Source organism: Podarcis tiliguerta (assembly GCF_965153285.1).
Source record: "Podarcis tiliguerta genome assembly, chromosome: 1".
In the NCBI taxonomy this organism is placed as follows: Eukaryota; Metazoa; Chordata; class Lepidosauria; order Squamata; family Lacertidae; genus Podarcis; species Podarcis tiliguerta.
Window position 1 is genome coordinate 28,027,024 of NC_139534.1, and position 26,801 is coordinate 28,053,824.

At 43.1% G+C, this 26,801-nt stretch overlaps 2 protein-coding genes and 1 long non-coding RNA gene across 4 annotated transcripts in view; 2 read left to right on the forward strand and 1 right to left on the reverse strand.

The window, feature by feature from the left end:
• The window catches only part of LOC310680057 (uncharacterized protein), a gene marked incomplete at its 3' end in the record, with an annotated part of 45,363 nt that extends 44,338 nt beyond the window's left edge, over positions 1-1,025 (forward strand). Inside the window, exon 5 of the mRNA XM_083446228.1 lies at positions 984-1,025. Within this exon, the coding sequence (XP_083302354.1) occupies positions 984-1,025 (42 nt within the window). The remainder of the gene's footprint in view (positions 1-983) is intronic.
• The window catches only part of B3GALT1 (beta-1,3-galactosyltransferase 1), a 316,302-nt gene that overhangs the window by 21,822 nt on the left and 267,679 nt on the right, over positions 1-26,801 (reverse strand). The gene's annotated exons all lie outside the window — the stretch shown is intronic.
• Positions 9,046-14,566, forward strand: LOC310665460. Its single transcript, XR_014505481.1, has 3 exons — positions 9,046-9,081; positions 13,772-13,817; positions 14,479-14,566. It is a non-coding gene; the product is annotated as an uncharacterized lncRNA (long non-coding RNA).

Here is a 26,801-nt window from a genome sequence, read left to right on the forward strand (position 1 = left end):
GTATAATGCACGCAAAACATTATATTTGCAGATGTACAGCTGAGTCCTTGGTTAGAGCATGCTGCTGATAATGCCAAGGTTGCAGGTTTGGTCCCTGCATGGGATGGCTGAATATTCCTGCATTGCAGGGGTTTGGATTAGATGTTCCCCGGGGTCCCTTCCAATATGACTGTTCTATTATTCCATCCCACTGTCAAACAGCTACTATTTTCTTTTCTTATACGATACCTTCCTTTCTGATCCTGTACAATCAACAAGAATGCTTCTTGTTGGATTTGAATTGCAACACACTGACTTTGCCCAAAAGTCTGCTGTTCTGCTAAAATAACAGGATCGCCTTATTCCAGTTCCTGGAGGAAAGTTGGCAAGTAATACAAAAGCAAGAGCTAGAGAGCCTTATGCAGCTGCCATGTGGCTATTAAGGTTACCAGCTGGTTTGGATGTGTACCTTAATAACTTAGAAAGTGGTGGCAATGTTGACTAAGCTTTGACAGCCACAACTAGGATATGCCAGGTAAACTGATGGAAGAAAGTGTGGTGAGCAACCTGCCATTCTCCACAGCATATTAAGTAAAGAACAGAAAAATAGCTGTGCTCTGCTTGATTTTATTCTGTGTACCTATTTTGAAGTTTGGGCATCCTTTCAACCCTATGCGCAGAGAGGTCAGTGAACATGCCAAATGGTGCCTGGCAATGGTGCGGGTGAGGCAAGCATCACAATCCTGCTCCCTTCTCCACCTGATACTACAGCATTCATTTCCTTCTTTCTCTCTGTTCCCCCAAATGCAATTTCTGGCATTCTGTATTTTTTGTTGTAAACAAATTTATGTTTTTCCATTTGTGGCAGTGCAGTGCATATGCACTTTGTAGGAACACACCATCTGCTACTTTGTTTAACATCTAGGGAGGCAGGACAAGAGTGAGTGAGTTCACAGCACAGAAAGAAAAGTAAAAGGAGCTTATTTTTATTTTCTATTTTTCAGCAGTGGGAGCGATTCCATAGCCACTCAGGAAGAGTCATGTAAGTGCCAATTGCAATCTTCTTATATAAGCTGCTAATTTAGTTCTTTTGAAACAGTTGCACATCTTGGAACATTGGAGTTTTGTAACTAGTTCGCAACTCTACTTCCACCCACTCAGAAAACAATGTTTGTGTGGTTGCTTTGTGGTTGTTGTTTTTTTAGCTTAAGGTTTGCTTCTTCCTAGAAAAGAAAAGCCCCATTTTTTTTGCTATGTGATGATTGGCCTCATAGTTGGTTTTGTGCGAATCCCTAAAGCAATAGAACATATGACCATTAGGGCTGACCTGGAACAGCAAGAGCTGTGTCCGTGACCAAAAAGCACAGTTCCTTTCAACAGTGGGTGGTACTATGATGACAGAGATGAAGGTAATGAGGATCTGATTGGCTGAGATGACCCATGTGACTCGGCCAATGCAAGAAGTGTTGCCTTACAGTGACATCATCATGTAGCCATCATATTCAATATTTGAACTGAGGTCATTTAGTGGAAGAGAGCAAAGCTCTGCGAAAGAGTAAAAAGGCACTAAATGGAGAAATAGAATGAAAGATAACTCAAAGGAGGCAACATTCTCAGAAGTAAGGGAGTTTCTAGGAGACATCTCATTGAAAACACAGCTTTTGCCCTGAAGCCCAAAACAGATGCCCACCTAGTACTGACTGGAACAATGGGCTAAACCAAGGTTCTCTTACCTTGAAATAGTCTTTTGGGTGTCAGCACTGACATACCCTCTAACATGTTGAGTCCCAAAATCAGGAGACACCTGTTTGTGACTTGTATGAGATCAGAGAGCCCCAAAAACACACTTTTTTCAGGGCTGTGCTTTCATGGTGCCCCAAAACACATGTTTTAGGGTGCCATGTCAGATCACAACTCTGAAAAAGCAGGGTTTTTTTCTGGGCAACATCTCAGCATGAAATCACGTGAGATCAATGACCAAAATGACCACTGTGCTCTCGTGGGAAAAAACAGAATGTTCCTATTTTTTCCCAGAACACTTGTGGGGTATGCACTTAGTCCTGGCAGATGTGTGGTACATAAATGCCTTCAGTTATGTGCCTTGGAGTTAGAGGACCAGGCTTCTTGGCCAAAGCGTGCATACATCTGGCACTTTGAGCTCTCATGCTTTCTAAAGCAACTGGAACACCCTGATGGCTGAGGGCTGGATCTAGAAGAGGCTCGGCCACCACATGACCCCTCTGTTGCCCACAAGGACAAGAATATGGCGAGAGGCGGAATTATACTGGGATTCACATCTTTCATCAATTTGTGGAGGATGACTGTTGGAAGTGGAAAGCCCCTTGTACTCATGGAGGACTCCTGTGCATTTTGGAACCCCAATCTTCTGGGGTTCTAAAATGTGTGTGAAGCCTCCATTAAGTATGAGAAGGTCCCTGCTTCAGACCTCTACCCTCTAGCCCATGGAGGGCTGACAACCGGACAAAGAGGACATGCTGGAAGGAGAGGGACTTGGCCGCATACCTCTCCTGTCTCTTGTGAGCTTGCTTAATATATGGATAATGTGAACGCCTGAACAAAGGCTATGGATGGAGCATCAGATGGTTCTATTTGAACATCATAAAGTGCCAATCTGCTATGATAGTATTTGCAATGATGTATGAACGCCTTCCATCATGTAACAAGCCACTGTGATTACATTAGTTCTTCTGGCTCTCTTGGCATCATGGAAGGCACACACACCTTTAGTATCTTGGTAGCAGAAAGCAACAACCTTTGGCTCAGGACACAGCGAGCAGAATAATTTGGTCTGCCTTCTGAATGGCCAAGTGAAAAGAAAAGAAAGTACAATGCAGCCAATTGTTAAAGAAAACCGCTCCTAGGGCAGTACGAAGCTGTACTCAGCAGTCCTGCCTAGTTGTGTTTCTCAGGGGTTCAATAGCTCTTGTTCTGAAAGGGCTCAAGGAAAATGTACTTGAAAAGTTATTAATGCTCCTCCAAATTGCTACCCAGCCACACAAAGTTTTCTCCTGCAATGTCATGCTGTAAATCAAATATAACACGAGAAGCTAAGCTGTATTGGGAAGAAAACTTGCCAGATGAAGATCCAGGACTACTACTTTTTTTTTTTAGCAGAGAAAGGAAACATGGAAAAAACAGTAATATATTCTTACAAAAGTCGGGTGCCTGCCTCTCTCTCTGCTGAGCAGTGGCAAGAGCCCATGGCGTTTCCGGCACTCACCCAGGATCTGTATCCTTTGGAGAATGGAAGACACAGCGGAGACAGTTGTGGCTTTAAGAAATATGCAGGGAGCGAGTCCAGATCTTACAGCATGGTCCTTTCAAGAGGGGCTTGTACCCTCACGGAAGTGCAGCCATGGAGTCCAAGGCCTCTCTCCCAGCCATCCTGCAGCCAACCTCCCCAAATATGTATCCCAGACCTTCTTCCTTCTTCTTCCAAGCAACCTTTGCTTGAAACTCCCTTTTCCTGTCACCTCAAACACACACCCATCACACTGGGAACATCTGACTCCCTAGGCCAGGGGTCTGCAACCTTTAAGACAAAAAGAGCCACTTGGACCCGTTTCCGAAGGGGGGAAAAAACTGGGAGCCACAAAACCATTGCAACATTTAAAATAAATATATCTCCGGAGCCGCGATCTGACAGCGGGCGGGAAGGTGACGTCGGGACGGTGTGTGACTAACACACGCACCGTCCCCATGCGATGTCACAGCCAGTACAGCGCCTGCCACAGTGGGGAGTGTCGGGGCACACAATGCGCCTCCTCCCCTTGCTAGTATCTGCCCCGGAGCGGTGGCAAAGGTGTAAAAGAGCCACATGTGGCTCCGGAGCCGCAGGTTGCAGACCCCTGCCCTAGGCCAAAGGATTCTTGGATGGCCCATTAATACCTTTTGTCATGTTAATAGACTTGCTCTTCACTAAACCAGCCAGGCTGGTTTGCATAAGCCAGACCAGGGATTCCTCTGCAGCTGGTACTTCTCCCTTCACATCCCAAATAATCAGAATCCTAGCATTTATTATTTTATAGAGTTTCGGGGGTCCCCTCTCCCAAATCTGTAACACTATAATACTCACAGAATAGATTTACTACAAAAGGTTTTCACGGTAAAGAAAAGAAAGGTCTAAGGTTGACCATGGTTTCAAGTTTCATTTGAGCGGCCTGGGGCAAGTGGCTGATTCTGCTTCATTTATTTATAAAAATGTGATTGGCATCTTACTCTGGAGAGCTGTTGTGAAAACGCTAAGGCAGGTGAGGGTAGCCAATGGGTCTCAAACCCTTGGTGAGACGGGATCTGGCAGATTGAGCAGATGAGATCAATAGTGGGTCAAATTGTCAAGAAGGCAGTTTCTGCATGTTCTTCCCATCATTCCTCTGCATCCAACCATTCCATGACATTCCTGGTTGGAACTGGAGTCCAACAGCGTCTAGGCAGCACCCAGCTGCAGAAGGTCAGACTAGACATTTCTTTCAGGGAAGGCAATCAATCACACAAATCAGCCATCGGACTGCGCAGAAAGGACCTGCCTTTAATTAGCATTGGGAACCATTCTAATAACTAAACATTAAAACTTGTCATATATTATTGGCAGACATCTCGACTGACAATTGGACTTGTTGCATTTTATAGATTAGTATTGTATATAAATAACTGGCAGATATCTCAAATGACAGATGGCTCAATTGTTTTCATAATGCTGCCCTCTTAAAACCATGTTGTGTGTAATGATACCTTTGGTTTCCCCGCAAAAAAAGTCAGTCCCCTGCAGAGCTCCGAAGTATATATAAACCCAGCAATTGAGAAATAATGCTGAATAGTAGCCCCTGGCAAGTGTGAAAGAAAACCCACCAGACAAATCCAGACAAATAACATTTATCTCTGTGTGCTGTGACCCACTGTGAACAAAAAAGCAGCCGTCCACTCAGGATGCTGCGTAGGCAGTTCTTTGAAATGGAAGAATGCTTGTATCTAGCACTCAAAGGTGGCATGTGCCTCCTCACGCTAGATTTGGAACTGTGCACACAGCACTAACATGATTGACTCAATTTCCCTTCCCATCAGTGCATCAGGTTGGACTCACTTTTTCCTCTGATTCAGGTGACCATCACCAGCAGAGTTGGCAGCACCACATAGCCATGAGGCTGCATATGGTATATACGGTCCGGGTGGAGGGGACGCGGGTGGTGCTGTGGGTTAAGCCACAGAGCCTAGGACTTGCCAATCAGAAGGTCGGTGGTTCGAATCCCTGCAACAAGGTGAGCTTCCGTTGCTCGGTCTCTGCTCCTGCCAACCTAGCAGTTCAAAGCACATCAAAGTGCAAGTAGATAAATAAGTACCGCTCCAGCGGGAATGTAAAAAGCATTTCCATGCGCTGCTCTGGTTCGCCAGAAGTGGCTTAGTCATGCCGGCCACATGACCCGAAAGCTGTAGCCCGGCTCCCTTGGCCGATAAAGCGAGTCGGCCACGACTGGACCTAATGGTCAGGGGTCCCTTTACCTTTACTATACCAGAAGGAGCGTCTCCACCCCCATTGTTCAGCCCAGACACTGAGGTCCAGCTCCGAGGGCTTTCTGGTGGTTCCCTCCCTGTGAGAAGTGAGGTTACAGGGAACCAGGCAGCGGGCCTTCTCGGTAGAGGCACCTGCCCTGTGGAATGCCCTCCCATCAGATGTAAAGGAAATAAACAACTATCTGACTTTTAGAAGACATCTGAAGGCAGCCCTGTCTATGGAAGTTTTTAATGTTTGAGGTTTTATCATGTTTTTAATATTCTGTTGGGAGCCACCCAGAGTGGCTGGGGAAACCCAGCCAGATGGGCAGGGTATGAATGAATGAATGAATGAATGAATGACTAACTAACTAACTAACTAACTAAAGACAGGCAGACAGCACAAAGGGAGATCACTTTTGCATGCCCATGTTTCTGAATCATGGGGCTTGATTTGCTTTGGAAAGCACGATGGCTAACAGTGCACCATCATTTAATTTGTGGTAGGAGGGAACTAACTGCAGCTTCTACGTAACATCCTGAAAGCAAATTTCCTGAAGAGGGACTTGGGTTCATCTGTCAGTCTCTTTATTGGAGAAGCTAAATAGATTTGTATGCAAAGTATCATTGGCATTCCACAGTGGAGATGACCGGGGGGGTGGGGGTGGGAATCCATTCCATTCTTAGGGACAGTGGCTTAATCAGAAGCAACTGTATTCTCTTTAAAAGGCACATGTCAATATGTGGCATGTGCACTGTGGAAAAATAATTGCACAAATTAAGCGGTACTCAAGGAGAAAAATGAAACACCCCCCCCTACCAAAAAGCCCCCAAACCCTTCCAGGCCTGAAGCCCATATCTATAATGAACGGAGGCAGAAAGGTAGCACCAGATATGCAAATTATAATACATCGATTTAATATAGTTATGGGTTTGAATCCAGAGCAGCTGAGCCTCCAAAAAACACAAGGAAAAACAAAATAGAAACACAGGCTGAATGCAGGATACAATTAACTCTTGGTTGACCTTGCTCCAAAGGGATGCTTTCCCCCCTCCTTTTTTTCGAGGCGCTTGTGTATTTGAAAAGAACAGACGCAAGCCGCAATATTCAATGGTTGTAAAAGGATAGGGGCCCTCATGTGCAGGAGTGGGTGGGACAAGAGGCAGAGTCTGGCAGCCTAGTGGTGTGATGTGGTGGGGGACAGAGGCAGGGCCAACATGGGACAGAGTCAAATGTGCTCTTCATGTGTTGGATTTTTTTACCTGGAAACTGGGTTCCCTGCCCCCCTGAATATTATGTCTTGAAGGGGTATGAAATCGGCTGTTGTTATACAGTCATACCTCGGGTTACAGCCGCTTCAGGTTGCGTTTTTTTCAGGTTGCAGACCACCGAAACCCGGAAGTACCGGACTGGGTTACTTCTGGGTTTCAGTGATCGTGCATGCGCAGAAGCACTAAATTGCACTTTGCGCATGTGCAGAGGTACCGAATCGCTACTCGTGCATGTGCAGACGTGGGTTGCGAATGCTGCATCCTGCACGGATCACGTTTGCAACCCAAGAGTCCACTGTATAATGCTACTAATGAATGTTTTTGCACACAATTACCATATTTTTCTGTGTAGAACAGGCCCCCATGTATAAGACAACCTTATACCTTGGACTGCAACAAAAATTTTTTTGGGGGGAGGAATTGCCCAAAGTTGGGGGACACACAGATAGCCATAGCCAACAATCATTTGTACAGCTCGCCGCCAAAAGACCACCTACCCACTAAACACAACCACAGCCAATTGCACGCACACCTCGTCACTGCCGTAAATCAACCGCCCAATTGCCGCAGCTGCAGCCAATCATCAACAGGCCTTGCCGCAGCAAACAATCACACGCCCAATCAATGCTGCCAATCTCCTGCTGGCTGCTGCCACCAATCGCCTGTCCGCCCTCTGCTATCCGTGTATAAGATGACTTGCAATTTTTGCCTATTATTTCTAAGGAAAAAACATCGTCTTATATGTGGACAAACAGGGTAAATACTGAGACAGGTGTCAGCCACCGGGTGTGGCAGAAGGAGACTTCCCAGAAGAAGTTAATGGAATTCATCATACATCAATTATAGCTGGAATTTCCTGTCCAGGCTCTTGCAATTTATGTCTAGCCGGGAGCCTATCCTGTTTCAATATTTTGAATCTCCAGGAAGGAACACTGTCTAGGGCAGATTTCATGCATTGCTGGAAGGCTGGATTTGATACCACTGAGCCTTCAGAGCGTGTTTCAATGCGGATGGAGACAATTCTTCAGATACTTTGACCAGGGTCCAAAGAAAAGTGACACTAGCGAGGCCAATGGGATATTACACTTGTGCTGTTCTCAAACAGTAGATTAGGCTGAATAACTGGCCCCAAGTCAGCCTGTGAGCATGACTTGAGTGAGGAATTGAACCCGGGTCTCCTGGGTCCAAGATGGGTGCTTTAGCCACTGTACCAGCCATTGGCTGTTAGACTTTGATGTGGATCCATAATATACAACAGCAGTATCCATGACACTCACACAGTAAAATGGTCAGGGAAGGAAATAAACCTGCAGTTTGAGTGTTTAGACAATTGATCTTTCTGTTTTATTACTTTTACATGCTAGATTTCTTCCATACATATCAGACCCCCACAAAGCAGCTTTAAGCAGCCCCCTCTGCCGCATGAACCCCCAGGGTGACACACCTGTGGGAACGCTAGTAAAACGCAAACCTGGGTGGAATATATATATATATATATATATGCTGTGAAAATGAATATATTGAATTTGTCATTAGCTCACAGGTGCCATCTAATGCCCCATTTGTATATTGCACTTAAAATGCACTGAAAATGTTATAATTGCAGCTGCATACCTGAGTCCCTGCATAATTTTGGGTGGCCTCATGTGTCTTCAGAATACACAAGGGAACATTTAATGGCTACTGAATAGTGGCATGATAATAACAAACCTAGCAGGCAGATCTGGGCCTACATGTCTATATAATTTTCTTTGTTAGTCCCCCTGTATGATTTCTAATAGTTTTAAATAATATTTGTTTTTTTTTGTTTTTTTTAGGGTTTTTCTTCTTCTTCTGGCAACCAGATGAATCTAGTAATTTACAGACCACATAGCTTTTAATCACCCAGTTTCAATTTTCACAGGGCATGGAAAACAATGACTGTACTAGAATGTATAACATAGTGTAGGAAGTTGCGTATTGATTTGTGGGGTGGGGGGAGAAAAAGATATTAAAAGCCAAGCTTTGCAGCTTTTCTCTGCGATTGTCTAGGGGCCTTGGGTTATAAGTGGAAAGAGCTTAATTTTCGACAACAGCATTGTTTGTGACAGTGTTCGAAAGCTACTTCTGTGAGGTTTCTCCTTCTACTTAGGACTCTCTTCTCTATCTCGTTCAGTTATTGGCTCATAATTCCTAAGCACTACGAAAGTCATAGACTGAAGATTTTACTCAGTGAACTTGAATTGTGCTGCATAAACTGGAGATTTAAGGAGATTTTTTTTTTTTTTTTAAAGCCACACAAATGGATATGGAAGAGGAACAGGATTGTAAAGAAGAAAGAAGGTGAGTTTGGTGAATGTATGGGAAGGCCTTTTGGAATGAAAACACCATACCCTCCAACATTTCAACAATGAAAAATAGGGACGTCCTATACTATTATGAAGGGACTCTGTGGGTTAAACCACAGAGCCTAGGACTTGCCGATCAGAAGGTCAGAATGTCGGTGGTTCGAATCCCCACGCCAGGGTGAGCTCCCGTTGCTTGGTCCCTGCTCCTGCCAACCTAGCAGTTCAAAAGCACGTCTAAGTGCAAGTAGATAAATAGGTACCGCTCTGGTGGGAAGGTAAACGGTGTTTCCATGGGTTGTTCTGGTTCACCAGAAGCGGCTTAGTCATGCTGGCCACATGACCCGGAAGCTGTACGCCGGCTCCCTCGGCCAATAAAGTGAGATGAGCACCACAACCCCAGAGTTGGCTATGACTGGACTTAATGGTCAGGGGTCCCCTTACCTTTACCTATTCTTTTATTATTGTGATTATGATTATTCCCCACCCATCTGATTGGGTTGCCCCAGCCACTCTGGCCGGCTTTCAACGTAAATTAAAACATAATAAAACATTAAGCATTAAAAATCTTCCCTATGCAGGGCTGCCTTCAGATGTCCTCTAAAGGTTGTATAGTTATTTATCTCCTGGGCTCGGGGTTGCATAACTGCGTACGCCCCAACATTTCTCCAATAAAAATAGGGATATCCTAAGGAAAACTGGGACATTCCGGGATCAAATCAGAAACTGGGGCAGCTTCTGTAAATCGGGGACTGTCCCTGGAAAACAGGGACACTTGGATGGTCTGGGACATAGGAAGATGTGGAGCAAGACCAGGACTGGTGTGAAGAGTCAGGTTGAGCACTGCCATGGGAACCAAGACTCAGGAGGGGCCCTCACTTGCTCAGTTAGAAGGATAAGGAAAAAGAAGCCCCATCCCTCACTGGTCCAACTTGTCATACATCCCACCCCCCGCCGGGCCTAGTTCCCACCCACCACAGCCAGCTTGCCAGACCGTTGGCTCCATCTCTCCATAGAGAGCCAGTGTGGTGTAGTGGTTAAGAGCAGTAGACTCGTAATCTGGGTAACTGGGTTCGCGTCCCCGCTCCTCCACATGCAGCTGCTGGGTGACCTTGGGCTAGTCACACTTCTCTGAAGTCAGCCTCACTCACCTCACAGAGTGTTTGTTGTGGGGGAGGAAGGGAAAGGAGAATGTTAGCCGCTTTGAGACTCCTTAAAGGGAGTGAAAGGCGGGATATCAAATCCAAACTCATCCTCTACATCCCTCCTTTGCCTGAGCTCTGAGTAAGTGTCAAGGAAATCCTTCTTCTCAGTCTGGCATTTTGGGTGAGGTGGCCAGGAGACCTCCTGAACTACTGCCTCAGTTTGCCTTGGTGAATAGGAAAGTTTTAAACTTAGATTTTTTTATATACAGTGGTACCTCAGGTTACAAATGCTTCAGGTTACATATGCTTCAGGTTACAGACTCCGCTAACCCAGAAATAGTACTTCAGGTTAAGAACTTTGCTTCAGGATGAGAACAGAAATCGGGCTCCGGCGGCGCGGCAGCAGCAGGAGGCCCCATTAGCTAAAGTGGTGCTTCAGGTTAAGAACAGTTTCAGGTTAAGTACGGACCTCCGGAACAAATTAAGTGCTTAACCCGAGGTACCACTGTATATTGTTAAAAAAGCATCTCACTTTCTCCCACATAATTAAAAAACAGTCGGTGCCCCGAAATGGAGTTTGTGCACAGAAAATGGCCGAAAACAGCCACACTGCAGTGAAATTCCACATCCTGAAGGACAGGCTGCTGAGTTTTCCTTCGACACCTCTTTAAAGCCCATACTTCATTTGTATCCAGCTTGAACTTTTGCCCTGTTCCCCATCCTCAACGAATTAATAGCGATGTGCACTGCATGTATGAAAATATATGGTTGAATCAGTATAATAAACCTGTTCTTAGTCAACTCTGGGAAATGAAGTGGTTTTAATCTTGCCTGTACATGGCCCTTAAATTAGAGTTCTAATGGGAATTAATACCTCATTAATTCCTTACAAGGATGAGCCCTGGCACTGAAAATAGATTCTAGCCCTGGCGAGTCCTGGCACAAATTAAAGCTCGGAGGGTGGCAAGGGGGAAAAAAAGAAGCAAATTGAGGCTGACTTCTTCAGATGGAAGAGCGCTGGAAACGAGAACTTTTGGAAAATAATAGGAAAAAGGAAAGAGGATAAAGAATGAGATTAGAGTTGAGCATGAGGAGGGCGGTCCAGCAGGAGTCCCAGTTTGGCCCACAAGGCCATTTTCCCCAAGCTGCACACCCCTGTCCTACACCTGACATCACGCATGACATTGCATGTGGGGCAGGTGAAGACAAAGCTCACAGCCGAAAGTGGACTTGCAGATGCTGCCAACCAGTTTCACTGGCAGCTCCTGCAAACCCCTGTGCGGCTCGATTTCAAACTGTGCAGGCAAAGGAAAATGCTTCCCTTGACATCATGGTCAAAGTCAGGTGTTTGACAGGTCAGTAGCTCCAGACACCTCTCAATTTGGCCCACACGGGTTGCAGACCCTCCAAGTGTCCCTATTTTCCAGGAACAGTCCTGGAATTACAGACATCGTGGCAGTTTCTGATTTGAACCTGGAATGTCCTGCTTTTCCTTAGGACATCCCTATTTTCATGAGAGAAATGTTGGAGGGTATGGAGTTATGTGACCCCTGAGCTAAGGAGATAAGTAACCATACAGCCTTTAGAAGACATCTGAGAGCAGCCCTGTCTAGGGAAAGGTGTTTTTTTAAAAATTATTTTTAAAATGCTTTTATATATGTTGGAAGCCACCCAGAGTGGCTGGGGCAACTGAGTCAGATGCACGGGGTACAAATAATAAAATTATTACTATTATTATTACAGTGGTACCTCAGGAAGCAAACGGCATTCGTTCCGGAGCCCCGTTCGCATCCTGAAGTGAACGCAACCTGCGCCTGTGTGCCTGCGCGGGTCATGATTTGCCGCTTCCGCGCATGCGCTTGGCGTCATTTTGAGCATCTGCGCACACGCGAGTGGCAAAATCCAGAAGTAACACGTCCCGTTACTTCCAGGTCACCGCGGAACGCAACCCGAAAGCGCTCAACCTGAAACGTATTCAACCCGAGGTATGACTGTATTATGGAATAGGACGTCTCTATTTTCACTGGAGAAATATTGGAGGGTATGGAGTTGAGGGAGATCAGGATCTGTCCTGTCGGCTGGATCCAGTTCCCTACCCATGTTCTAAACTCTGTAACTTTATCCCAGTGCAAAGTTGGTTGATGCCAAAGCTGCTTTCAGACAAGCTGCACTTTTGGAGACGACAGGTGTGCTGATTCCACATACCTGGCAATCATGTGGGGGAAAACAGTGCTCTCCAGGCTGCTTTCCCAAATTGTGAGGCTTAGTAGTGGCACAGCTTGGGTCAGTGTCTGTCACACAGAGGTGATGTGTTGGTTGAGCCTGTTCGAGGTACCTTTCGTTACGTCTAGTTTAATGCTGCAGCGGTAACATCTGGAAGCTGTTGTCCGGAAAGCCAGCAGCAGGAGAAGATGAAATAAACCAGGCAGTGCCTTTGACAGAGTGCAGCTTGCACATGTAACTTTCGATCACACCCCTGTGGTATTTACTGTTCATTTTAAAAACATCATTCCATTGATGGCTGGGAGATGCAAACACTCCTAGCTATGATGAGACACATAATCCTCCTAAAAGAAAGCAATATTACACCCCAAAATGAAACCCCAAATTTTAGCTCGTGCCCAGTTTTCAACCGGGAAGCAGCCTGTCACAGGATGCCTGAAAGCTTGGCACTGTCTTCACAGATAGCAGCTGAAAATGTGGCTTGTCTCGAGTGCCCTGGCCTGGTAGCAGCAGCAGCCGTGGGCATTGGGCGCCATATGTGTTTGATTACTTGCAGCACGTTCTATGTTGGGGGAACAAAAAGCTGATCCAAGGCCTGCACAGTTACTGCAGATGGCGACACAGCAGTCATCTGTCATTAGGGGTCAGCTCAGGAGAGACTTCATGCCCGCTTTATCCCTCCATGCCCCCCAGGAGCTGGTACCACAAGTAGCAACCGTTTTAGATTACAGTTTTGACATTTAAATCTATAAATGGTTCCAATCTCCCCCTTCCCCCACCCAAATCGGCTTGCATGTCAAGTATCATCTCAGATTCTCCCACGCTGAATGGGATGATCCAACTAATCTCGCAGGGAAAATAACTACACTAGTATTAAGAGATCTTTGGTTTCCAGAGTATTTATGTTCAGGCCCTAGAACAAAATGCGTTATCCGGATGCGTAAAGTTTATATAAGAGAGCTCCAGCCCTTTATTTTCTTCCTTCTTCCTTCTTGGTTATTATTTATAAAAATGCACAATGCATGTGATCAGAACAGTGTGGGAAGAAAGGTGCATATTGCCTCTCTTTCACTTCCTATAGAATTACTATAGATTCCCACCATTAATTCATTTATTTCGGTGCCCGCTAAATATTTTTTTTGTTTTTGTTTCAGCAAGCCTACCCAGAAATGTGACATTAACATGTCAATGTCAATGTTTTATTTTAATACACCGCTGTATTAAACCGCTGATTATTATTTTTTGGCAAATTTTTAGATCAACTTCTTTTTAATATTTGCATTCATTGATTTTATTTTTTTAAAAAAATGAGTATTGTAGATTGCTCCATGTAAACTCCATAGAGGTTGTCATCATCGATTACATGGTATGTACATTTTGTTAAATAAATTGTGTGTGTGTGTGTATATACAGTGGTACCTCGGGTTACATACACTTCTGGTTACAGACGCTTCAGGTTACAGACTCCGCTAACCCAGAAATAGTACCTTGGGTTAAGAACTTTGCTTCAGGATGAGAACAGAAATAGCGCGGCAGAGGCGCAGCGGCAGCAGGAGGCCCCATTAGCTAAAGTGGTGCTTCAGGTTAAGAACAGTTTCAGGTTAAGAACGGACCTCCGGAACGAATTCAGTTCTTAACCTGAGGTACCACTGTATAGCGCTGTTTTATGGAAGTTTCTAAAAAGCTGGGTATAAATACATAAAATAAATACATAGAGTAACTTGACAAAAAACGCTAAAAGAAATACTTTCAAAGAAATGCCATATGATAGCGTCACTGCATTAGTGGGTGGAAGGTTAACTATTCAAAGACTACAAGATAATTGCAGGGAGAGTTTTAAAAGATCACAACAGCAGGAGCTGCAAAGCTCTAGCATTCAAATGTTTGAAGACAACAAGACGTTACATTTTGTAGGAGATTCTTGTACTTGGTGTTCTACCCCAACACCCCATGAGTTTTGTTTTTGAAACCGTTACTGTGCAATCCTATTTATTTATTTAATTTGTTAGTCACTTTATCTTGCCCAGGACAACCCAAAGTGACAAACAATCCTATGCAAGTCTACTCCGAAGCAATCCCAATTGAGTTCGATGGGGCCAACTCCTAGGTAGAACAACTGATTCCATTTCTCCTATTACTACATTGAACTGTTTGGCAGAGGGCATTTTGTTCAGCGGTTGCAGACTCAGTATGCAGTTGATATTTCCGGAGTCACACAAATGCGCAGTGCATTGGATTTGTAAAGGCAACAAGTGATTCTATCCCCATTTCCCCACTTTACTGTAGCTAACAAACCTGACCCAGGACTCCTGCTGTCCCACAGCCAATGTATGTCCATCTGCACTTTGTTAGCATACATGAAACCAGAACCATCTTTTATGATGTCTTTTCATTTTGAGTGTTTTAGCGCTGCCACTTCAGTACTGAGACTGACGTCTCCCCACTAACAAGTGCTTGTGGATTACGTATTGAACCTGCGCTAGGGAACCAGATATGTTTGTGCATTTTGTAAATTTGTAAGCTGTGTCGTCTGCTCAGTTATTATTTTTTTTTAAAAAAAACATGCTTTGTAGTAATTAATTTATTTTGACTTTGCTGTTATTTTTATTGATTATAATTTATTAATGATTTGTTATAATTGCTGGGACTGATTTTCTGTTCAGTAATGATTTGCTGATATTTTGAGTTGATTTTCCCTCCACAGAATATTATATTTCAAGTAGATCATTAAATATGTAATTTATTTCAGTTGTTTATTTTGATAGTCATGGATGTTTATAGGATGTCTGGGCTTTGTTGTTTATTTTGTTGTTTCCATGGCTTGCAAAATGCCTTGTACATAGCAGTGTACAGTGGTACCTCGGGTTACAGATGCTTCAGGTTACAGATGCTTCAGGTTACAGACTCTGCTAACCCTGAAACAGTACCTCGGGTTAAGAACTTTGCTTCAGGATGAGAACAGAAATCACGCAGTGGCAGCACGAGGCTCCATTAGCTAAAGTGGTACCTCAGGTTAAGAACAGTTTCAGGTTAAGAATAGAGCTCCAGAACGAATTAAGTTCTTAACATGAGGTACCACTGTATAAAGCTGGCATACAAATTAAAAATGAAATGAAAAAAAGTAACTCAGAAAGTCAAGATTTCCCTTGATGCATTAGGTGATACTTTATAGCCCAATGTGATACCATTGGATTCTAGCCTAATATTAGCCTTCTTAGTTTCCTCATTTTCTTCCCTAAACCTTATCAAATGTGCATGCATAATTATAATCAATGCATTCCAAATTCATTTCAACCCGTCAGCACTTTCCAAATTCATTCTAACCTGTCTGAAGTCCTTTATTTTTTCCAGTTGTGTGCTAGTTCCACTCTTGCTACAATGATTAAATTGACTATGAAATCCTGTTACTTACACTGTTGCTTATGCTTGAGTGTTTCCTTCAGCAATGCCAGCCAACCAGTCAATGGACTTAAAGGGACCTACCTACATGATGTAAGATAGCAAAAGTTGTCACCTTCCAGGGGTGTCAACTTGAATAAAATATTGGGAGTGCTAGGTAAGCCCCGCCCCCACATAAGTGATTACAAGATGTGGCACACACATCATTTGAATGGCAATACCCATCAACTTGGGCATCAACTTGAGTGTTGGCCCACTCAAATATTTTATTGGTGGGGCTGAAGGGATCTTGGCCCCTAGGAGTTGGCTTCCAACCAGTATTTTTTGATGACCAAGCATTCCCACAATATATGGTAATAATGAATCAGTGTGACTTCCCCCCTCAGTATTTATGGTTCTAATAGATGGCTGGTGGTAGCATAGTGGTTAAGAAACTGAGCTGCAAAAGAAGATATATTCCACTCCAATCTACTCTATGCAATGGAATATGGGAGCATGGGAGACCAGCAAAAAGTGCCCCATCGACTCTTAGCTGTGGCCCAGTCCCTGCAATATAGAGATACAATCTTGTCAGGTGGTTTGTAAATTGACAGCAATGTAATGTTGGTAGCAATGCATGGCTCAAGTACTACATGCCTGCAAAGTGGTAGTAAAGATACATTTACTTCCAGAACAATGAAAAACCAGCACTTTAAGATTACTGAGGGCCACGTAAATATGCACAAACTCTCTCGCACGCAGTGCAGATGTAACACTGTTGATCTCAAACAATGATTAGATCAGATGTGAGCCATAACCTTCCCTTCCCCCTTACCTATGCAAATCTCCACTTTTTTCCCTTGTAAAAAAGAACAGCACCAAAGGGTTCCCCGTCTTTTTTCTATCTCCATTTCTTTCCCTGGGCAAGTCAACTGGGAGAAGAGGCTGTATTGCCATAAATCTGTGGTGTGGGGGACAGAAGCCAACACCCCACCAATGACTCTTGAGATAAGAGTGTTCTTGCTGGTGCTCGCGCAACATTTTCCCTCTCCCAATCTTTCCTGGGAGTGCACGCGTACAAGTTCTGTGCAATTTATAGGCCTTCAACTCATAAAGCAGATGTGGAGACATCCAGATGTTGCTGGTCTACAGCTCTCACCAATCCCCGGCCACTGACCATGCTTACTAGGGCTTGGCAGGAACTGTAGTTCAGCAAAACATCTGGAAGGCTAAAGTCCCCCCATAGTTGTCATAAATGTTGGCGGAAGGATCAAGGGGCATGACCCCAATATCCCTTTTACACTTGGCTACGCTTGAACAGCTTATGGGGAAAGCCAATATATTTGGAAGAAAAGACATCTTATTTCTTAACCATAAACCTGTGCTCTTGTTTAGTTGGAAAGCAAACCAAATGCATAATTCTTTCCAGATGTAGTTTAGCTCACAGAAAAGAAGCTGTTTAGAAACTTTCGGGATAGTCTCATAAACTTTTCTAATGGATACTGCTAGCCCCTGAGATCAAGATACTTATCCAAAACCTGGATAATTGATTTTGTCTGCAAGCTAATGCATCAGTCTTGGTGCTTATTTTTTTGCTTTTAAATTCCAGGTCACATAAGCAGTACCATCAGCAATGAATTCCTTTTCTGTCTTGGGGTGAGGTGGTGGGAACTTTCAGAGTAACTACCCAACACAATTCCCCGCCCCAAGCCAGTTAGTTACATTTTTAATCCATAACATCCTTTCCACTGTAATATTAAAATCTTTTAAATGCACAGTGGGGAGACCAGATAGGCTGGCGTTGCTCTTTTAATTCTTCTCTTGCCCTGCTAACCTTGAATCTGTAAACACTCCAAGGGCTCATTTCGCTCAACCCATTGAGGAGAGAGCGATGTGCTAAGCTTGCTTCCATGGGAAGCAAAGGCCCACAAAGATCAATCCATGCCCTTTCCATTTGGAGGGTTAGCAACATGACGCTGTTCCTCAATTCCCGTTACAGTAATTGTGGGTATAAAACAGAAACACATATCGGCCACAACACAACAGCTAATCTTAACTGTGATACGCTTGAAACCTACTAGTTTGTCTCTATCTAATATTCACCCCCTATCCTATGTTTACTGAGATGTCTTCACTCTCAGTGTACTCAAGGGGCTTACTCCCAGGTAAGTGATACAGGATTGCAGCTTTAAATTTGTGGATTATGTTTTTTTTTTGGGGGGGGGGAATCTACTCTTGGAAACACCAATTTACATATCTGGCCTACTTTGATTAGGGATCCTGTGCAATCCAAAACCTAGTCATTGCCTGGAGATGAAAGGCCACATCCTGCTCAAAGGCCTTGCTGCTCATGCCAACAAGGGGGAAGGTGGGGTGGCAGGTAAATTGCTTCTCCAGCCTAAAAGGCACGCCACGTGATGCCATTATTGAAAAGGCAATGTCCAGGAGGGAGGGGGGGGGAGTGACAGAAACAACCACTGAACCTGCTAGAACCTGCTTTTTGAGGAACTAAGCCCCTCAAGTCTCACGGAGGACTGACCACAAGGTTTCTCCTTTGCTATCAATGTCTGCCTCCTTGACTTTAGCAAAGCATGCCTATGATCTTGGGTTGTTCACATGTAACTGTTTTGGGACAGTCATGTGCTCCTTTGAGTTGTGCAAATTCTTTGGGTATTAACTTAATCTCATACCCTTCAACATTTCTCTGATGATGATAATGATGATGATGATGATAATAATAATAATAATAGTAGTAGTAGTAGTAGTAGTAGTATTTATACCCCCTCATCTGAATGGGTTGCCCCAGGTGGGTGGCTTCCAACACATATTAAAAAATAGTAAAACTATACAGATGTCTTATAAAGGTTGTACAGTTACTTATCTCCTTGGCTCGGGGTTCGTATAACTCCATACCTCCAACATTTCTCCAATGAAAATGGGGACTTGTTCCATTCCCTCCAACATTTATCTGATAAAAACAGGGTCAACCTAAGGAAAAGCAGGACATTCTAGGATCAAATAAAAAACTGGGACGGTTTCTGTAAATCCGGGATGTCCCTGGAAAATAGGGACACTTGGGCCTGTAATCTGTGCCTTCTGCCATGGCTAAATACACTATTTGACTTTCCATCCCAGCATGTTCATTGGCTACGTTGCTCACTAATTAGTGACAGTTTGGTTGTCCATAATAAACATGCTTTATTATGGCACTTTGACCCTGAACCAAGCTACTTATTCCTCTGATGAGTTTATTTGATGAATTTACTCTGTAAACACATAAAACACACACACACACACACACAGATTTGGCATGCAGGGGACTGGCAACAAGCACGCATGGGGATGACACCATTGTCTCTCCGCTGAAATCAATGGTGGCAGTTCATCCATGCCCATCCCTGGAGCAATTCATACCTGCCCCTGCTGATAACGCTGTTCTCTGTGCAATTGTGCATCTGAGCATGGTCAAGAGGAATTGAATGGGAGCCAATGGCATGTGTGAATTATTGATCCATTGCTTTTTTTTATCCGGGTGTTCGCTGTTAAACAAAACCTGAAGTTCAAAAGAGCCTGTGGGATGCAACTAATTCCGCACTGAAAAAAACCTGGACGTGGATATATGATGTTGCTGTGTTATTTGAGCTGCCTTATTCATTCTAGGCCCACTGCTCACAATACAAAAATACCAGAGCCCTGCTTGCTGTTCCCATCCCTCTCGCACTCTGTCTTCCTGTCTCATAAAATGAATTGTCTAGTTTGCCTCCTTTGGTCTGAATAATGCCATTGCTACTGGAGCGGTTGGTGGGGGTTGGGGGGGGGAAGAGGAGAGAGACAACAGCTGCAAATCTGAGTTAATGTATGTTTATTCTTTGGGAGATATTTCTCCTCTGAAACTCTGAAACACATTCCTCCTTGATCCTGAAATGTGGCTCATGATATATGACTATGGGTATTTTTAATCAGACTAGATCTATTATTTTCTGTTTTCTCTCTCTACCCGAATGCAATGAATTTTACCACTCCTAGATGTACTTTCTCTCCCTCTCTTTACAATGTACATGTATAATAAAACCCTGCATTAACTCTCAACCTCCCACCGTCACATACTCTCTTAAAAGATTGCTCCTTTGAAATGCATTTCTTTCCGCCCTAATTTCTTTCTTTCCTGCAGCCCATACCGTGCCAGAACCCCATTCTTACAAGTGCTACTGACTATTAATGAAATACAATTGATAAACATAGGCAAATATTTTGATTATGTACATATGCTAGGAGGCTGCTTCCAAAGATTTGGGTAGTTATTTTGAATCTGAACCAATATTTGAACAGCTTTCATCTCCTGCCTTCATCAGATTCTACTGAGTATATACTGTTCCTTTAGTGCTTTGGCCCCGTATAAATTTTTTCCTCAGCCCCCTCTACCTGACACCCCTGCTTCTCAAATCCCCCTTGTTATCGGTCCTTTTTCAGTATACAGCATGCTTGCACTTAGTCCCTACATGATTGTTCCTTTGCAGGCGGAGAACAATAAAATTATTATCTGCTTCTCTCCATTGTATTTTCAGCAACTGATAGACCAGTTCCCTTTTGAAGTTAGAATGTTTGAGGACATTCTGTATCACCAACAGGGCCACCTTCTCCCACACAAACCTTCCTGTACACTGAGTTATTCTTTGGAGACCTTTTAGCTGGGTATCTCTGCCTTCTGAGGTTAGATGGATGGGGACTGGAGAGAGGACCTTTTCAGTTGTTGCAGTCTCCCTTTGGCACACTTCCCCCAGAGATGCTTTCTTCCTGCCTATCATCTTGTAAGTGCCATGCAAAGACCATTTTATTTCTCTGGGCCTTTTAAGATAGCATCTGAATTGGATTTATCATGGTGCTGACATGCTTTATACTGCTTTGGGTATTTTAATGTGTATGTAATTTTTGCTGTGATATGCTTGTTTTCTTATTTTAATAAGAAAACCACCCTGGGAAATATGAAAGGGTGAGATGATGATAACGATAATAATATATAAAAGTGACACCTTGGGCTTTCCTTCCTTGTTTCCAGCTCTGTGTGAATGTAAGATTTGGAGAATATGTGTGAATGTAAGATTTTGAACAGATGGTTTGAAAAGCATTTTTATGCAACAGTTTTTAAGGATAGTTTTTCCAAGGCTTGGCTTAGATGTTTCCTAGCCCCTGGAAGGTTGGGGTGAATCAGTAACGCAAATATCTGTTACTGGAACTGTGGGACAAGAAATGTGGATTATTTCAGTTGGTGGTCATATCTTAAAATACAGAGGGGGTTTTTTCTCTCTTTTTTTTGGAGAAAATGTCCAAAAATGATCCTAGATATAATGGGCTGGTTATTATGAATGGACCATTTGGCTATAGAACTGGAATATAAAAGAGGTTTGGAATTGGTACCAAATCTATTAATTCTGGTTTGAATAGAGTTGGGAAGTGGGTAAAAAAACCCCAAATGTTTTTGTCAAGTCTTTGGTTTGTGGCTGAAATGTTCAAATTAACTATTTTGTTAGGCTAAGGAGGATAATGAGTAATGATTTTCAGCTGAGATGGGAACCATTTGTTAAGTTATATGTTGTAATCTTTCTCTGTTATGCATTTCATGGCTGAAATATTTCATTTTGTTCCTTAATTGCAATGATGAATAATTTTAGATCAATACATACTGCTCAGAAAATACTGCCTACAGTTTTTCAGTGAGAATCTGAGCTGAAGGAGTATAATCTCACATTTATTTATTCAACTCCTCTGCTGTGGGAACTGGAATCCCAGAAACTAAGCATCTAGAGTTTCACTACTGCTGAAGAATCAGGATGAGCTACACTTCCGAGTAAAGGTCAAGAGGATCAGTTTGCTACTGGCTACCAAAGGGATGGATGTACACTTAAGACGGAAGCAAGGGAATAGTTGTCTTGCGTTCCAAGTCTTGTATGCCTTTTTACTCGTGTGATCCAAATGCAGGCATCACTTACTGCCAATCACCATTTATGTCCCAAACTCAGACACATAAAGAAGAAGAAGAGTTTGGATTTGATATCCTGCTTTATCACTACCCGAAGGAGTCACAAAGCGGCTAAAATTCTCCTTTCCCTTCCTCCCCCACAACAAACACTCTGTGAGGTGAGTGGGGCTGAGAGACTTCAGAGATGTGTGACTAGCCCAAGGTCACACAGCAGCTGCATGTGGAGGAGCGGGGAAGCGAACCCAGTTCACCAGATTACGAATCTACCGCTCTTAACCACTACACCATGTAGTTTGAAATCCTTAAAAATCTTTATCAGCACACACAATACTTCAGTGACCTGTTAAAGAGGCCACATAAATACCTTGGCAAAGCACAATTGAAGATTCCAGGACTTTAAAAGCTGGACTATTGTAATGAAGGAGAAATGATGTACCGCGGAGCAAAATATCCATCTGCCATAGCAGTTTTGCGTTCAATTCATTCTTTTTATGCTGTTCTACATGGAGTGCTACAAGAAACTTTACACTACTCTGCAAACTTTACAATGAAGATGTGGAACAGCTGTAGCTCAGTGCTAGAGCATTTGCTATGGGGGCAGAAGGTTCTGGGGTGACCCCCTTGCTTGTCTGGGCAGGGCTGAGCAAGACTCCTGTCAGAAAATCCTGGGGAGTTTCTTCCAGTCAATGTAGAAAATCCTGAGCTAAATGGATCAGTAGTCTGACTCAGCTTCCTATGCTCCCATTAAAATATCCTTATGTTCAGCTGGTCAACCACAACATTTGCATGTGGAATTCTAACAGCCCAGTCCTGTGCATGTTCACTCAGATGTTCTGTTGAGTTCAACTGGACTTAGTTGGCCAGGTATTAAAGGAAGGGTCTGGCAAGGAGGGGTGTGTTTGAGTTGCCAGGAATGCAGGGTTGGTGAGGAAGGTGAACTTAGTAAAAGAACACTTAGCATATCTTGAATCAAAAGTTCCTGAGCAAAAAAGACTTCCAGGTGCAAAAGGGGCTCTTCATTTTCAGCAAAGTCTCCTTGCACCATATATCACGCCATTCCAGAGGGTTCTGCAACATGAAGAAAGAATGGGAAGTGGGTTGAACCAAGAATAGTCCTGAGAGCACTGCAGAGCTCATGGTAGGTAGGTAGAAAGACTGACAGATAGCTAGACCGACAGACACTCACCCAACCACCTGAATGGCACAAACTAGGAATATAACACAGGGAATGCTCCTGTTCATTGTGAGCTATTGGAGAAAGGCTCCCATTGATCGACTAGCCTGATTTTGTGTTAACATGCCCAAGATTAAAATGTTTGAGAAATTTTATACCTAAGGAAGCAAACCAGACAGATGGAAAAGAGGGTTGTTTCTATATGATCTCAGATAGGATTCCACATTTTACTTTGTTCCTGTGTATCAGAATTGGATGGAACATAAATGTCCTCCTTTCAAGACCCTACAGTTCTGTAAAATGCCACAGAACCAGACTTTTAAAAAATAATAATAATTCTGAGTTCTCACTCACAAACCAATTTGGGGACTAATGCCATTTTGCACTGCTGTTATCTGTAATGGCTACTGTTTAATTACAGCTTTATTCTCCACACAATAAACAGATAGTGACCCTCCCCCCCCTTCTCAAAGTGTTTACACGGCAGTAATCCCATTGACCTTGAAGGGATTAAGCCAGAGTAAATGGTTTGAAATTTGTAGCTAGCAAAAGGTGTTTATCTCCTAGAACAACACACACACACACAAACACACAAACATATACACACACCCCTCCCCCCAAAAAAACACAACGAAAAACAGGCAGTGAGAGAAAGCAGAGCCGAACTGATTATTTTTTTTCTTCAAAGAGAAGGGATGAGAGGCAAAACATTGCTAAGGGTCACTGACTTTCCACATTCCGTGTTGAAGCAAACGGGGGATATTTCTAGAAGGCCGGTTTCTCAACAGGCATAAAACTGTAATGTGAGGTGGGGCAAAACACTGCCTACAATAAACTTTACTGGGTGAATTATTTAAAATGGAGACATTTTTACTCTGCCTCAAGGATGGTGGGAAGAGGATGCTTCTGAGAGCAGAGCTGTGTGCGCATCACCAGGGATATATGGAAAAAAGAAGCAAAACTTAGTCTTATTTGGCTTTATATATCAAGTACTAGCATCTACATTCTCTCATATTACACAAGCCACCCTTCCTTCTCCTCCTCTGCTTTGTCATCTGTTGCCAGAATGTAGGTACAAAACTTTCTGAGTAGTGCCTTTTCTTTTTTCTCGTTCTTTTTCTCTTTCTCTTTCTTTCTTTAGGTTCGTGCATCTTCTGAAAGTGACTGGTTTATTCATGTATTTTACATTTAGAAGGATTTTTTAAAAATTCACCCCACTTTTCAAAGAAATCACAAAGCGCTGACCGACCTCTGACAGCATGTAAGATGACATAAGCACATGTATAAACCAGTAACTGCATGTAGAAGCAGCGGGGGGGGGGGGGGAGACCAGTGACTCCATGGTAAAAGGGGAAAGGGGGGGGTGGAGAGAAAGGTCTTAACTTGCTTTGAAATGGCTGCAGGACTGTTTCTTGCCAGAGGTTAATCCAAAGCATTGGGGCTGCATAGGGAAGGCTCTGCTTCACATAGTCCAATCCACAGAAGGTAGAATCAGAAGACAACTAAATTCTAGCCCAGCACAACATGACTGCAGGCTGTTCTGAGCTTAGCTTTGAGCCCCCAGTGTGCTTTTGGCTGCAAATGTAGTTTGCAACGTCCTTCTTTGCATTGACAGGATTACCGTATATCCCAGTTGACTAGTAACTGTAGGAGTTCTGCAGCCAGATATGTCAGTCCTTTGTTGGAAATCCACCATCACACAATAATAATAATAATAATAATAATAAATCCTACTATTTCTTTTCCTAGTAAGATGTCTTCTAAGACTGGAAAGCTTTTACAAACATTAATTGACTAATTATATGGTTGAATATATATGCTTTATCTTATGAAAAGAGAGAAAATGTTCATTTTGAGATACTTTCCCTACATCATACATTATGTTCTCATAACTTGATGTGATTAATCCAAAATGCATCCAGCCTTTGGGCGTTTGCTATTAACACAACTGTCACAGCCTGCAGTTCTAAGGCTGCAATCCCTAAATGTACTTACTAGAGGGGAGGTCCCATTGAATTTAAGGAGGTTTACATATGTGAACTCATGCCATTTTGAAATAATTTGCTATTTTAACAAATTTCCAATTTCAATTAGCATTATTTTTTTTAAAAAAGTTTAGCTGAACACTACATACTCCCCATTCTTCAAAGAAAGAGAAGCCCCACAACAGCGCCAATAGGTTAAATATCCGTTTGTCTCAGAGAACAAACTCATGGTATCTTTGTAACATTTGATTACAGTGATACCTCTGGTTAAGAACTTAATTTGTTGTGGAGGTCCGTTCTTAACCTGAAACTGTTCTTAACCTGAGGTACCACTTTAGCTAATGGGGCCTCCTGCTGCCACTGTGCTGCCGGAGCATGATTTCTGTTCTCATCCTGAAGCAAAGTTCTTAACCCGAGGTACTGTTTCTCTGTTAGCGGAGTCTGTAACCTGAAGCGTCTGTAACCTAAAGCGTCTGTAACCCGAGGTACCACTGTATTTACAAAGAGACAAGCAGGGAATAGTGCAAGCAAACAGAATCCTACAGCATGCAGCACAACCACCAATCCTACATCAGATTCTCAAGGCAATAATCTGGACCATTCACAAGTCTGAAGACTGCTTTGTAGCTAACCTAAACTCACAGCTCTTTCCCATACTCTGAAAATTCAAATTGCTTCTGGCTGTTTTTCTATCCCTTCCCTGTAAGCCAATATTCTTTCCCCCGAGGAAGGGTAGAAGATTTGCTCTGAATGCAGAGCATTCTGTCCCTGTTTTCTATGTAGAAATTCATCCAAGTTGGAGATAAATGCATGCTTCAAAAACTTTATGCAGCACTTTGTGCGTCTATGTCATGCCCAACTTCTTGCAGTGTAAATCTTAGCAAGAATACTCGCTGGCAGTATCCCAAAGGATTGTGCGTTTTACTTTTTATATTGTTTTATAAAGGATCCCATGTGATTCCGATAATTCTTGTGCATAATTCTAACATGAGTCAAGTTTTAAATAACAAAATGCTGTGTGAATAAAATGATTTTTAAATTAAAAAAAGAAAGAAATTCATCCAAGTGAATCTGGTGAATTGTGGTTTGTGAGTTCTTTGCCTACTGTGCACCAATTTCCCAATTTACTCCGTTGTCTCAGTGTCTCATCGCATCAGGATGTGAGTGCAAAGCTTTGCAAAAGTTGGTTACTAAAAGCACATAGAAAAAAAGCAACACATAATCGCTGCATCACACAACTTTCATGCAGTGCCAAACAAGTCTCACTTCCTCGCAATCCACACTGAAGCACATTTCATCTAAATCAGCCCATTATCATCAAGAGAAAGATTTGGGGATTAGAATATAATTGATTTCACATGCAAGTATATAATTCCCAGTAGTATAATGAGAGCAGAACTGGATCCCCTGGTACATATGGATAAGTTCTGTCGGTAAATAATTTCCTAGATGTTTGTGTCTTGGTCCTCAGAGAGCTTATGTCTGATGAGTCCTACTGAAATATGAATGCTTTGAATAATGAGTCTGTGAATGTGTTTGTGTGTGTAATCATTAATCAATATTAGCTCCTAGCTATTATGTTATGATCAATTGTGTGTCCTTGGATAAGGAGAAATTAAGCCAGTCACTGGTATGTATATAAAATGACAGTTTTTATTTGTGTTTCTTATTTGGAATTTCATTTCCAAACCAAGCACATAATTAACAGGTCCTTGAAAGGCTTTGGGAAAATTCTCCTTGAACCAGTGAAGGTCCAAGAGGTTTGCTGCCTGAGGCAAAGGACAAGATGGCACTCTTCCACAAAACCCCACATACAGAAGATAGTTGGACATCAAT